Source organism: Haliotis asinina, chromosome 2 (genome assembly GCF_037392515.1).
Source record: "Haliotis asinina isolate JCU_RB_2024 chromosome 2, JCU_Hal_asi_v2, whole genome shotgun sequence".
Taxonomy (NCBI): domain Eukaryota; kingdom Metazoa; phylum Mollusca; class Gastropoda; order Lepetellida; family Haliotidae; genus Haliotis; species Haliotis asinina.
The window spans coordinates 29708569-29721874 of NC_090281.1; the positions used below are offsets into that span (position 1 = coordinate 29708569).

Below are 13306 nucleotides of genomic sequence, written 5' to 3' on the forward strand. Positions count from 1 at the left end.
AAGGGGAATGTCCATAGCGCTAACAGGATGGTTATTACATGCTACCCGGATAACCCTAGTTATCTGAGGAACATGAAGTTAGAAACGGATTCGGAATCTGGAATTCGAATCCCGAATCTGAATATTTTATATAAGATTTATTCAGATTCGGGATTCGAATCCCGATTTTTTTCGGATTCGGTTACATAACCAACAGTATCAATATACATTATCTCACCCCTTCTAAGGTACTAGGGGCCGCTAGTAAACCTGACTATCGCAAAAACATGAACACCCAAACCTACATTTGTCCATGTTTCAGCCTCAACTTTGACTTTTCATCATATTCGGGTTTTGGCGTTTGAATCCCGAATTCCGAATAGCGAATCCGCTTCTAACTTCATGTTCCTAGTTGTCTGTGGAACGCTAGAAGGATGATAGTCACATGACATCCCACCAGGTACCCGTTTTTCTGTGGTATACTTTTCCACAGATAAATTCCTGTGTTGTCTGAATATTTGTCTGCCCACTGCATTGATTTCATACGATAAATAACTGTGTAAACGTCAGTCTTCATTTTCAGCTGAATGTTTAACATACCTATAATATTCATTTTATGGGTTTTCCCAAATTTCTGTAGAACACCTGTCTAAGATAAAGAGACCAGAAAGCCCCAATGAGTGGTGATTCCAGAGAAAACTGCATGTATTCCTAAATACATCCTTTTGAGCAGACTCGTGAAGATCCGGGTTAGAACTGATCTTCCGCAACCCATGCGTATCGTTAGAAACGGCGAACGGGATCGGGTGCTCATGCTCGCTGACCCATGTAACCGTATCTCAGTTACCGTAGATCGATGTTTGTGCAGTTACTCACAGGACTGTCTCATCCAGTTTCGATTAATTACAGATCGCGTCATATAGTTTTAATATTGCTGCCTGCGGCGTTACACAACCAAACAATCCCTTTGGGTGAGTTTGTAAGCTGTTCCGCGACATAAGAACTATTCTTCCAGCAAGATATAAATTAGTGGAGTTCAGTTGTTTCTTTTATCAATTCAGCTAGTATCCTATTCAAAATATCTATGCTAATGTACCGAGTTTACTCACTACATAAGACGCCATAGAAGGTTTCCAAAGCTTGTTTAAAGGAATTCTCTCCTATAGTCGACGGGCTTGAAAAATCGAGTATGAATAAAACAGTGATCAATACCACGAGCATCGATTTACGTGACTGGTATATATACGATGACAAATGTCAACCATGTCAGCGAGCTTGCCAACCCGATCCCTTTAGTCGCATCTTAACACGAGCATGGGTTGGTGGTGACAGGTAAAGCAATAACACTATAACACAAAATGTATAGGTGGTTGAAGTATCTTTATTGAACAACTGGCACCTATTTACCAACCGAAATCTGCATGGCGACGACTTTATTGTAAAGCTGAAATAATAAGGTGTATCCATTTAAAACTGACATTGTAAACACAGATTGTTACACTGATTGTCAGCTAAATCCGGTGACACAAATAGCAATAAGAACTGGTGAGCGGCCCTGTTTTACACGACTTTGGAACACTTCGGGTGGGCTTGGTTGTGATATATGTGACCTATTTCTGGAAATATCGTTAAACGTCACTCAGTCACTCACTGGAACCTATGCATTTTGAACACACTGCTTCAACAACTTTAAAGAGAGGAAAGTAAAATCACAATATTCATTTAAACATGCATACATACATCACCATAGTGCTTGATAAAGTCGCCCTCCGTTACTTTGCCATCGCCTGCAACACGAATGTCAAGTAGAATGTGAACGAGAGTGGTCTGGCTTTCCTATCTACATTCGCCGGCAATAGCTACAACATTGCTGATAAGGCGTGAAGCAATATTCACTCACTGCTATCTGCATATACGCATTGTATTTGCCAGAAATAGTTTGTTTTCTTGGAAAATCTGTTTTTTTTTCTTGGAAAGTATCATAATTGCTGTCTGATATCTGCACAGCAAATGTCCCAGTGACTATTCCCAGATGAAATCTGTTATCGTCAGTTCTATTTACGCCCACTTTGCTCCATGAGTACCACGTGAACATTTTTCTAATTGACACGCCCTTTTAACAAAATCCACCCCATCAAAGTGAACGCACAACAACGTTTCCACATTGGCAAGACGGTTTCGTCATTGACCTGGGTGCATGAGATTTCTTAAACAAATTTAATTTACCTAAAAGTGCATGACAAATTCTACTGACTGTTGAAAAAACAAACTGCTGCAAAACTTGCCTGCAAGCTGTTTTTGATTTTGGCTCGTACTTATAAATAAAAAATACCCTTTTGAACTGAAATTGTGTCTAGTAAAGTTGTGGTGCATGAAAAGGTTTACATTATACAATATATTCTCGTAGAACATATGATATACGCTCTAAAGAAAATCAGATTTATTTCTGAAAGTTACATTTAAACGGTCTTCTCTGGGGTAGCCTAGTGGTTAAAGCTGAAGACACAGGTTCGATTTTCTACATGGATACAGTGTGTGAAGCCCATTCCAGATGCCTCCGGTGATATTGCTGCAATATTGCTAACATGACTCACTCACTCCTTCAGCGCAAAGCCGGGATGACCCAATACATAATATTATGACATTTTGTCTGATGACATGTCGCATGTTGTTTTAAGACTTACCATTGGCATCGAAGCTCTTAAGGATGGCAGGTACTTCTGATCTGTGAATGACGCCGTCTTTGTTGGGGTCTAACAGGGCAAAGAAAGCGGCTGGTCCTTTACCCACGCCTCCTGATGCCTGCACGTACTCAGTCACAGGCACCTGGCCGTCCTCTGGAATATCAGTGTGTAATGTCGTGAGTAATGAAGATTCAATAACCGACCTACCTTACGGTCAACAGAATACAAACTGTTACCTCCCAAACTCCTCTGAGGTCATGCCTATCTAGTAACCGCGCCACAAAAAGGGTACTTGAGAGTTTCCTCTCTTTATTCAACGAGTAGGTCACGAATGACTTGAATAATAGGTGGGTAGCTCTCAAGTATTCATGTTGTGGCATACCTCTATAGAAAACCACTGAACAACACAATTTTTTCTACAAGTCTACGTTTATGGACATTCGTCAGTAATACCTTATTACATTTACTTCCCTTTTTGCGCAGATCGATGCTCGTGCAACTGATCACTGCACTGAGCTAAACTCACTCACTCCCTATATGTTTCTACGTACTGTTCAGGTCGTACTGGTCGAAGAGGGCTTGGAATTCAGAGAGGTCGGCCACGTGGTTGTTGTTAGTGTCGACAGCTTGCTTGAAGGTTTGGGCGTACTGGTCGTGGAAATTTCTGAAATTATGGTAATCTACTGTCAGCCTCATACAATTAATTCTTTGATGAGAGGGCACCACATGTTACCTAGTCGTCTATGACCAGAGAGAGTTATGCCCCGTAGGTGATCAAGAATCCGTTGTCGTGGATTTTAATTCCAGAATATATGTGATGCTTTGTGGTTAGGCGTCTCGAGCAAATTGTTGACTGTCTCACACTTTTACCACACTATATAATTGATAAAACGGATACCTATATTACACTTTTAAATCACCAAAAATACCTAAGACAATGGAATTATATGAAACTGTAATATTTGTAGAAAATTGAAATAGTTGAAATTGACGTCACGTTAAGAGACTGTACGTTCACTCTAAATAAATACCCTTGTCCTGCACACAGACCGACGAACGCCAAGCAGATGAGAAGAAGCATTGTTGTTTCTGTGATAAATCAATATGTAAATATAAAAGCTACAAAACATGTTTATAACAACTACAGAACATGTAAATATCAGCTACGAAACAAAATATACTATATAGTATGAAACATGTAAATAGCTACAGAGCATGTCAACAACAGTTACAAAACATGTAAACATGAATTTCAAACATGCAAGTAACAACTACAAAACATGCAAGTATAACTACTTAAAGTGTAAAAATGGCTACAAAAAGTGTAAGTATAAACCATAAAACGTGCAACAGAAAACTACAAAAATATGTAAATAAAAACTACATGTAATTTTCAGCTTCAAACCATCTTAAGTAAAGCTACAAAACATCTAAACAAAACTAGAATAACATGAAAATAAAAACTACAAAACTATGTAAATAAAAAACACAAACCATGTAAGTATCACAAATTCATGATTTCCTCTTCTAAAACTAACCGTAACTGGAATGGACTTTGTGCAATTCTCGGCTTTGCTTTTAAACATGTTGTGGTTTCAGGTTCAGAACGCTCTCGTGTTGAAACAAACACTGATCGTCCATCACAAAAAACATGCTCTTATAACCTTTATGACGATTTTATACAATGTTTACATTCGCATTCTTGTAGGTTACACCTTGTTCTTCGGTCTAGAAGCGAAAGTGTGCTCTGTTCTTGGGAAAAACGTTATCTGAAAGCACCTGCCCCGTGACCAGGAGGAACATGTTTATGTACATGGATTATGTGTGACGAAGCCGGAGAGACCCATGCAGATCCTCGAAAACCCATACATTCGTAAAATCTGATCAACGGGAATGTGTGATGAGGCTCGCTGTTTTGGTTGTCACGTGGCTCAAGAAGTTGGTGGGTGGGTGGGTAGGGGCTGTTGTTGTTGTTTCAGGAACCCCCTCCTGTCAAAATTCCTGGATCCGTCCATGTCAGGGTCAGTTGCCAGTTGCTTAGTTCTATACTCATGCTGCTGATTACTGGATTTGTTTGGCTTGACTTGAGTATTTACAGGCTGTCTTATTTCTGAGTGCGGCGGTAAACACATTTCACTGTCATATAAACACCCGAGTCACACCTCGCAAACGTGAAAACTAATCCAAGTTGATAGTTAAAATATAAAATGTCATAGTTCTTGACAACCTCGAGGCCTGAGAGCTTGTAAAAGATACCTGTTCCAGAAAATGATTGAAAATAATTTGTTTCCCGTGTGAATAAGACTAAATAAACTGATGTAGTTATACGTTCATCCATACATGCCAGATATATATCACTATGATAGATGGCTGAAGTTAATTTCTTACCTCTTGAATAAAGGTTTCACAATGAAATAAAGCGCAATGACTCGGAGGTTTTAACCATATGTCTAGTCATGAGACTGTCCTTATCAGATTACAAGTTGTACCTTCCCAAAGGTGACGTGCAGGGAAGCACTTGGTGCAAAAGTTGAGATTTTCCATATTTCGCAACAAACCTAAATTTCTATCACAACGCGAAAGAACATTATTTCTCAAATTTGCTTACGCTGGGAAATGAAAGTTTCATCCAGTAGCCATATAACCAAAGTGTGAAATATACGTATCACTTGGTAACACTTTTAGGGAGGTGTGGAGATAAGCGAACACAAATTTATGTAGTTACATATGTTTCATGAGTGTGCAAATTTGGTGATTGTGTTTTTCCCCTGTGTTTCCTGTCAAGGGTAATAATGTAAACTTACATGACGTGATTATAGAATATGCCTTCACGGGTTATGTTTGTTATTATACTTAGTACACTCGTGAAATTAGTGGTAATGGTTAAGTGGGGAGTACAGAACTGACGGTTCATGGCCTTGAAGGCTAAAATCGTTACTCTTGTGAACGGGACGGACGGTGGGCGTGGGAGGGTGAAGGGTTTGGGGTGGGTGTAGGGGGTGTGTTTGGTGACTGTGTACTGTTTTGCCTTTCTGGTCCGTAGGTCATTGTTATTAGACATTTTGTGATAAAAAATTACTTTGCGTTTTAAATAACTGATTGGCACCCTGCAAGACAGTCATATTTTATTTAACAATGAAACATAGACATTTGTTTTCACAAGACGTGAACCGTTAGGTCTCTAATTTTACATCACAATTGTACATGCATGAGTCATCTGAGTGATCTTTGCTGCAGAGATGTCATTAGCTATATTTTGAAAAAAATACATTGTCAATGTATTAATTATTTCAGGTGTAAAATGCTGTTGTATCAAATATACTCATGCAACTGAATATGAAAGTGGGTGATATTCTGAAAATAAGTAGACACAACTGTACGTTCATGTCTTCCCTTATTCGTTTGAATGAGTATAGTATAATATTTACATTTTACTAGAAGTGAGTGAGTTTTGTTTTACGTCCAGCTATATGGAGGCGGTATGTAAATATTCGAGTCTGGACCAGACAATCCAGTGATCAACAACATAGGCATCCATCTGCGCAAATGGGAACCGATGACATATACCGTTAGTCGCCTCTTACGACTAGCATTGTCATCTTTTGTGGCAAGCATAGGTTGCTAAGGACCTATCCTACCCCGGATCATTTCAATGGTCATTTGTTACTAGAAGTGATACATGCGTTTATATGCTGTATGAATAGCTTCATAATGCCACAAGTCGAGACCGCTAGTGTCCTCACGAATCAATACAATTGTCTGTGTTGAAATAGATTGTGATTGTGTCTTTACTGCCGGTATACATATATGTCATTGTGGTGTTTTCTCATCAGGTCATGTGTCAGTGTAGTGTTGCCCCATCAGGTCATGAGTTAAAATGGTGTTGACCCATCATGACATGTGTCAGTGTGGTGTTATCTCAGGTCACATGTCAGTGTGATGTTGTCTCACAAGGTCAGGTGTCAATGTGGTGGTGACCCTTCAGGTCATGAGTTAATATGGTGTTGACCCATCATGTCATGTGTCAGTGTGGTGTTATCTCAGGTCATGTGTTAATGCGGTGTTGCCTCATCAGGCCATGTGTCAATGAGATGCTGTCTCATCAGATCGGGAAGGACTGGTTTGTCTAATCATTCACACGCTGCCTCAATATGGCCTGAATATTATTGTGTGCGGATGCCATCCAGAAAAACACAAACAAACAAACACATCTGTTTATACGCACAGATGGGGCACGTTTTGCTCGAATCGAGCTAAACCGAAATGCAACCTTTTCAAAGACACCATTATGTATATCGAAGGTCGACGCATTTCTGTTTTATCTGGTAAGGCATACTGGGAAAAACAGTTACAAGAGATGTACATTTGACGCATATCTGGTAAGAAATGAGTTTGATCTTATCACATTATGTGCGTTTCCCAAGTCCCGTTAGCATGGACCAGGCAGATCTGGACTGGTTCAGTCGGTGCTTCATAACAACACGGTGACAATCAGCGCAAAGCAAGTGGTCAGGTTGAAAAGGAACTATTTGGGAATAACTGTGACGTGTCTCTGCCAAACCAGTGGTCTGTACACCTAGCGTATGATAATAATGATACAAAGAAGAATATATATGACGCGCATTTTCAGGCTTCATATCCTTCTCAAAGCGAAGAATCTTATTATGACTAACCAAAGCTGCATGTGAGGGGCTTGAACGTGCACAGTCACATGTCTGATCCCACCGGGTACCCATTTTCTGCTGGATGAACAACAACCTCCTTAATTTATGATCCCCGGAAGAGGCGATAAAGTAGTCAGGGTTGTTGACATGGGTTTTTGGATGTCATTATATCCTGGAACGACTTGAGTGTCTGGTCCTGACTGTCATTCTGCTGGAACCTGTATGATGTGTTGAATATTGTTAACTGTGGCGTAAAACCATACTCACTCACTATTCTCAGATTCTCTTTTCAACTTGTGTTTGTGTAGGAGAAATATAGTCAAGGGGCGTTAAACCTGATTCACATTCAATGAATGATCATCTCGGACTGACACAATTGGCAACTCTGGTTGATTGTTATTTTACACAGGACTCAGCAATACTGCAGCTGTATGGTTACGGTCTGTAAATAATCGAGTCGGGACAATCAACAGCATGAACATCGGTCCACGAAATTGGGATACGATGACGTGTCAACCAAATCAGGGAGCCTGACCACCCGATGCCGTTAGTCGCCTCTTACGACAAGTATGGGTGACTGGAAACACTTGTGGGCGATCCGTACGAACGTACATTTGAACGGAAATCATATGACATATGTCTTTAACAGACATGCTGTTGCTCCTTTATAACGTAGTTTTCTGATATGGTAATGCACAGTCACACCCCACGCAGGGATCGGGTGGTCAGGCTCGCTGACATGGTTGACACGTGTCATCGGTTCCCAATTGCGCAGAGTGATGCTCCTGCTGTTGATCACTGAATTGTCTGGTCCCGACTCGATGTTTACAGACCAAAGCCGTATAGCTGGGATATTGCTGAGTGCGGCGTAAAACACCCTGGCTCCCTAATTCACTTTTACGGTCATTCTTCCCCATCTAATGAAGATATGTTGGTGTAATAGGAGTTAAGCTTATGAGGTAGAGTTGTGTCCCTTAGCACGGCAAGGATCCCCTGGTCTTGTCACTGAAATAATCACCCGGCTATCAAACCCTCGGTGGGAGGAGCGGGGATTCACATGTCAGGTTAGGCAAAACTATCAGAACGGAAAATAATTAGACATGTTGTTAAAGCTTCTTTATTCATAAACGATATCTATTTGCCAAGGCCCTGTATGAACATGATCATCATCTTCATCTGAAATAATAAGGATACGATCCTTATAACTTTGTAATAGATGTGTGAAAAAGTGGAAAATGCCGTGCAGAAATATTCCATTAATGTCACATGGCTCGTAGTAAAGTTTTACGTGACCTTCTGCAATATTCCATCAATGTAACGCAGCTCACAGAACAGTTTTATGAGACCCTCTGCAATATTTCATAAATATCACGAGATTTCGAGTACAGGTTTACTTGACCTTCTGCAATAGTCCATGAATGTCACGCTGCTCACAGAACAGTTTTATTTGACCTTAAGCAATATTCCATCAATGTCTCGCGGCCCACACCATATTTTCACGTTGCTTTTTGCTTTTGCCTGATGCTGCAACAGCTTTCATGAGAGGCAAGACATATAATGATAAATTAATCACATAAACAAGCATACGTACTTCACTATAGTGCTTGGTGAACTCTGCTTCTGTGACCTTACCATCATCTGCAACAACAATTTCGAGTGAATTTAGTTTTACGCCGTGCTTACCAATGTTCCTGCAATATCATGGCGGGGGACGTCCTGGATGGGCTTCCCACATTGTACCAATGTAGGGAACTGAACCCGGGTCTCCCGTGAACATCAGGGCTAGAAATGTTCTTCAGTAAACCATGCTTTTCGAACGAGGCGACTAACGGGATGGTCAGACTCGCTGACTTACATGCTATCCGGATGAAGACATATATAGGTAAGCAACGTCTTTCTTGTAATTGATGCGACGTATACAGTGCAAGAAAGAAGTTGTCTCTCCAAACAAGTTTTCATCCTCATCATATCAGCTTCTAAAATGCCACTTAAGGAAGTTAAATCCCATCGCAGCACAAGGTGTAGATCGATGCTCATGATGTTGATCAGTGGATGGTCTGGTCCAAGCTTGTTTATTTACAGATGGTCGGCATATAACTGGAACACTGATAAATGCGAAATAAAACTAAACTCACTCACTCACAAAACCGAGATCTCTCAGGACGTCCGACATTTTGTATTACGACATGTTTTAAGACATACCATTGAAGTCGAAGACGTGAAAGATGCTTGGCAGTTCTGATCTGTGGATAACGCCATCTTTGTTAGGGTCGAGGAAGTCGAAGAAAATAGATGCTGCTTGTCCCGAGTCTCCAGTTGCCTGCATGTACTCCGCCTTGGGCACCTGACCGTCTTCTGGAATGGCAAAGTAGGAGTGAGTTTTACTGAGTCAATGGTTCATTGACTACACACTTACTGTTGACAACGACGTCATCGTGAGTAATCGGGTAATCAGCAAGTGTGTGTAGTGAAATTCAAGTTTCACGCGTGCTTCTCGTACACACCTGTCTGTTCAACCACCAAGCGCGAAAAGTGACAAAAAAGTAATGATTGTTTTGCAAACAACTTCTCTTTTCGGGTGTCCAAAATTATGAGACAAATTTTAAACCACCAGAGTTGATCTGTCGCTCTGATGTGACTGCAAATTATAACATTTGGTTTGGTTGCAACTTACTACATCACTTCCACATCTATTTCTACGTACTGTTCAGGTCATACTTGTCAAAGATGGCCTGGAATTCGGAGAGGTCGGCAATTTTATTGTTGTTAGTGTCGACATCTTGCTCGAAGATCCTGGCGTATTGGTCGTTTCTGCAAATGCCGAAAACGTATCATTCTTCTATTGCCATCCTCAAATAATTAATTCATTGATGAAAGGTCACTCACTCACTCACTTTCACTCACTCACTCAACCACTCGCTTGCTCACCCAGCCACTCACTCGCTCTTGCACTCACTCAGCCATTTACTCACTCACTCCAGCCACACACTCACTCACTCACTCTTCCATCCACTCTCACTCATGTCTCACTCACTCACTTGTTGACGCGCTCACTCTCACTCGCTCACTAACAGACGCCAAGTGAATACAGGCAATTAAAAGTCACAACTATGTGTTTTAATGTTTTCAAAACGCTTCTGTCAGTTTGACATAACTCTTCAAATTTCAAACGCAATAACGATACGTCACATTCGTGTGTGGATAAAACAAATATGTGATACAATTTGTATTATTTCCTAGCTGAAAAGAAAATGTCACGTACTACATCTATTTCATAGAACCAGTGCACCGCGACGATTATGCCAAACATTGTATTGTACTAGCAGCTATCGTACACGCTGACATACGCATGTGTATATGCTACAGTCAGACTGTGTAATCAGCCAGACCGTAAAATTCGCACGGCCAAATTTCAGTCATTTCATGACTAGAGACCAGGGATTTCAGTCATTTCATGGACTGACTCACGAACTGACTGAAAGTTTCAGTATTCTCCCGACATGACTGATTACAGATGACTGTAACGTATATATCCTTTCATCAGCGTCACGTTTAAGAGATTTTACGTTCGCTTTAGTCTATAAATACCCTTGTCCAGCACTAAGACCGATGAACGCCAAGCAGATGAGAAGAAGCATCGTTGTGTCTGTGAAAAAAGCAATGTATAAAGAACATTCTAGTAAAAAAATGTTCCTAGGTAAAATAAATGTAACAAATTCAGAATTCGTTCATTGGGCATGCTGGACGTATGTGTATTCCAAATAACAGGTTAATCAATTGAATGAAATTAGAATTCGTTTACTGGACATGCTAGAGGTATGTGTATACCAACAAAATAACAGGCACGTAAAATATTTGCATTTAGAATTCGTTCATTTCAATTGGGCGTGCAAAAGGTATGTGTATATCAATCTAATACCAGATAAACCAAATACAATAAATTTAGAATTCGTTCATTGAGCATGTTAAATGTAAGTTTATATAATGATTATAAGGTCTGAAGTTAATTTGTTAACTTTTGAATAACGATTTTACAAATGAAATTAAGCACAATGTCTCAGGTTGTTTTGACCATATGTCTGGTCACGCGAATATTTTGTAGAAGATAACTTGTCCCGAAAATAGTTTCAACACAATCAAAACCAATAAGAATTTGTACACTGAAACATGGTAGATGTACACGTGAAGGGTGGAAGTCAATGTCTTACCTTTTGAATAACGCTTTCACAAACGAAATTTTGCACAATGACTCCGAGTTTTTAACCAGATTGTCATTATCAGATTACAAGCGATCTCTTGTCAAAGGTGAAGGTCACGTTACCACTTTTGGCAAAGTTTGAGCAATGCGCAAATCTGGCCGTGCGGTTTTTGGATGACTAGAACTGAAAAAAGTTCATTTTTAATTTAAGACTGAAAAAATAGGAGATATATAGGAGTCAATCAATGTTGATGTGATAACGATACATGTTTTCAGAGTGCATCACCACTTGCACTTCCTTGCACTTGCAATTTGTTTGTGTACGGTTTTCATTTTCAGAAAAAAACGACCAGAAAAAGACAGTAACAAACTGTGTGATATGTAAGATGTATGTCAAAATTAATGGTCCACAGTGATTTATGGACCTTCCTGAAAGGTTGTGCGAGTAACAAACAAACAAACGAACGAACGAACGAACAAAGAACAGATGGTGCATGTTAGTTTTGTTGGCTCAAATTACGCACTGCTCGAGATACAACCTATTCAATGAAACCAACATGCATATTTGTGGTTTAATAATTTAAAAAAGATATGGGGAAAATAAAGAATGGCATCATATACCTACAAAGTAAAAAAATTGACCATATCATGATTTTGAGGCGATAGAATAGTCTAGAGATCAAAACCTTTGTTCGTCACGTCGAGGTTCGATTCCCCACACGGGGACAACGTGTGAAGCCAATTGCTAGAGTCCCTGTTTCTATTTTCTATATTGTTGCGTAAAATTAAACATAATCACCACGTTTCCCAGGTCGAGTTGGTATGATCCACACGAATCTGGACTTCACGTTGTCGGTTCGTTGTGACCCCATTTTCCCAACATTTCTTAAAACAACAAATCAGCCAGGCGTAGAACAACAGAAGGATGAATATAGGCCCACTCTTGGTAGGGGTGCCATGTTGGATTGCATGGTTAGAGTCAAACTGAAATGTGTTCAACAAATGTAACGTATATATATATATATCTTTGGAATCTTCTCTTTGGCAAATGCTCAAGTTGGTATCCCTTACATCAAGAACATGGAGGTAAAAACCTTGTCAGCAAGGACCTTAAGTTTAGAGTTAAAACAAGATGAAATACCAAAGTATACTTTGAGTGTTGTAATCTGATTTATGTTGAATGATGATGCATTGTCAGAGGTGTAATAAACAACTACTGAACAGTCAGTTCCGTTTTGTTATGCGTGAAAAAAACGTCGCCAAACTGTCACCATATACAGGCTAACGGTACATTCCATTTCGTTACGGTTAAGTCACCTGTCCAGTCTGTCCCTACTAAAATGAAAGTGAGTCTGTCTGTTCTTAATCCTCTATTCCCTTCCTTTACGTAAGTTTCTAAATGTTGGGAGTACAATGTGGGGATAACTATAAGTTGTTGACTGCCCACCCAATAGTCAGAGCAGATATCTAGCAGTGAATAGAAACATCAACCTCCAGCACCATCCAGCAACCTGTCTTCCTCCTCCTCCTCCTCCTCCTTCTTCTTCTTCTTCTTCTTCTTCTTCTTCTTCTTCTTCCATTCTGAAGTCCATTTTCTGGTGTCCCCCGTCTTGATATTGCTGGAATATTGCTACAAGCGGTGTAAAACTAAACTCACTCTTCTTCTTTTGCTCTTCCCCTGGATAGCCTAATTTGCATGGGAGTGATAAAAGGTTCATGGTGACTTCCCATATCCCATCGGGTACCCATTGTCTGCTGGGTGAAGAGGTATCCTGATATCC

The 13306-nt window shown here is 40.1% G+C and overlaps 2 protein-coding genes across 2 annotated transcripts; both read right to left on the reverse strand.

Annotated features, from left to right (window-relative positions):
• Positions 1-1338: 1338 nt before the first annotated feature.
• LOC137272451 (guanylyl cyclase-activating protein 1-like) lies at positions 1339-5150 on the reverse strand. Its single transcript, XM_067804832.1, has 6 exons — positions 5052-5150; positions 3695-3752; positions 3215-3327; positions 2664-2816; positions 1720-1766; positions 1339-1423 (listed from the first exon to the last, which is right to left on the reverse strand). The coding sequence occupies exons 2-6, from the start codon at positions 3742-3744 to the stop codon at positions 1379-1381; spliced, it is 408 nt and encodes a 135-aa protein (XP_067660933.1). The 5' UTR covers positions 3745-3752; positions 5052-5150; the 3' UTR covers positions 1339-1378.
• A 3274-nt stretch (positions 5151-8424) lies between these two features.
• On the reverse strand, positions 8425-11559 carry LOC137272453 (uncharacterized). The gene is made up of 6 exons (XM_067804833.1): positions 11536-11559; positions 10916-10973; positions 10032-10138; positions 9530-9682; positions 8919-8965; positions 8425-8503 (listed from the first exon to the last, which is right to left on the reverse strand). The coding sequence occupies exons 2-6, from the start codon at positions 10963-10965 to the stop codon at positions 8462-8464; spliced, it is 399 nt and encodes a 132-aa protein (XP_067660934.1). The 5' UTR covers positions 10966-10973; positions 11536-11559; the 3' UTR covers positions 8425-8461.
• Positions 11560-13306: the final 1747 nt, after the last annotated feature.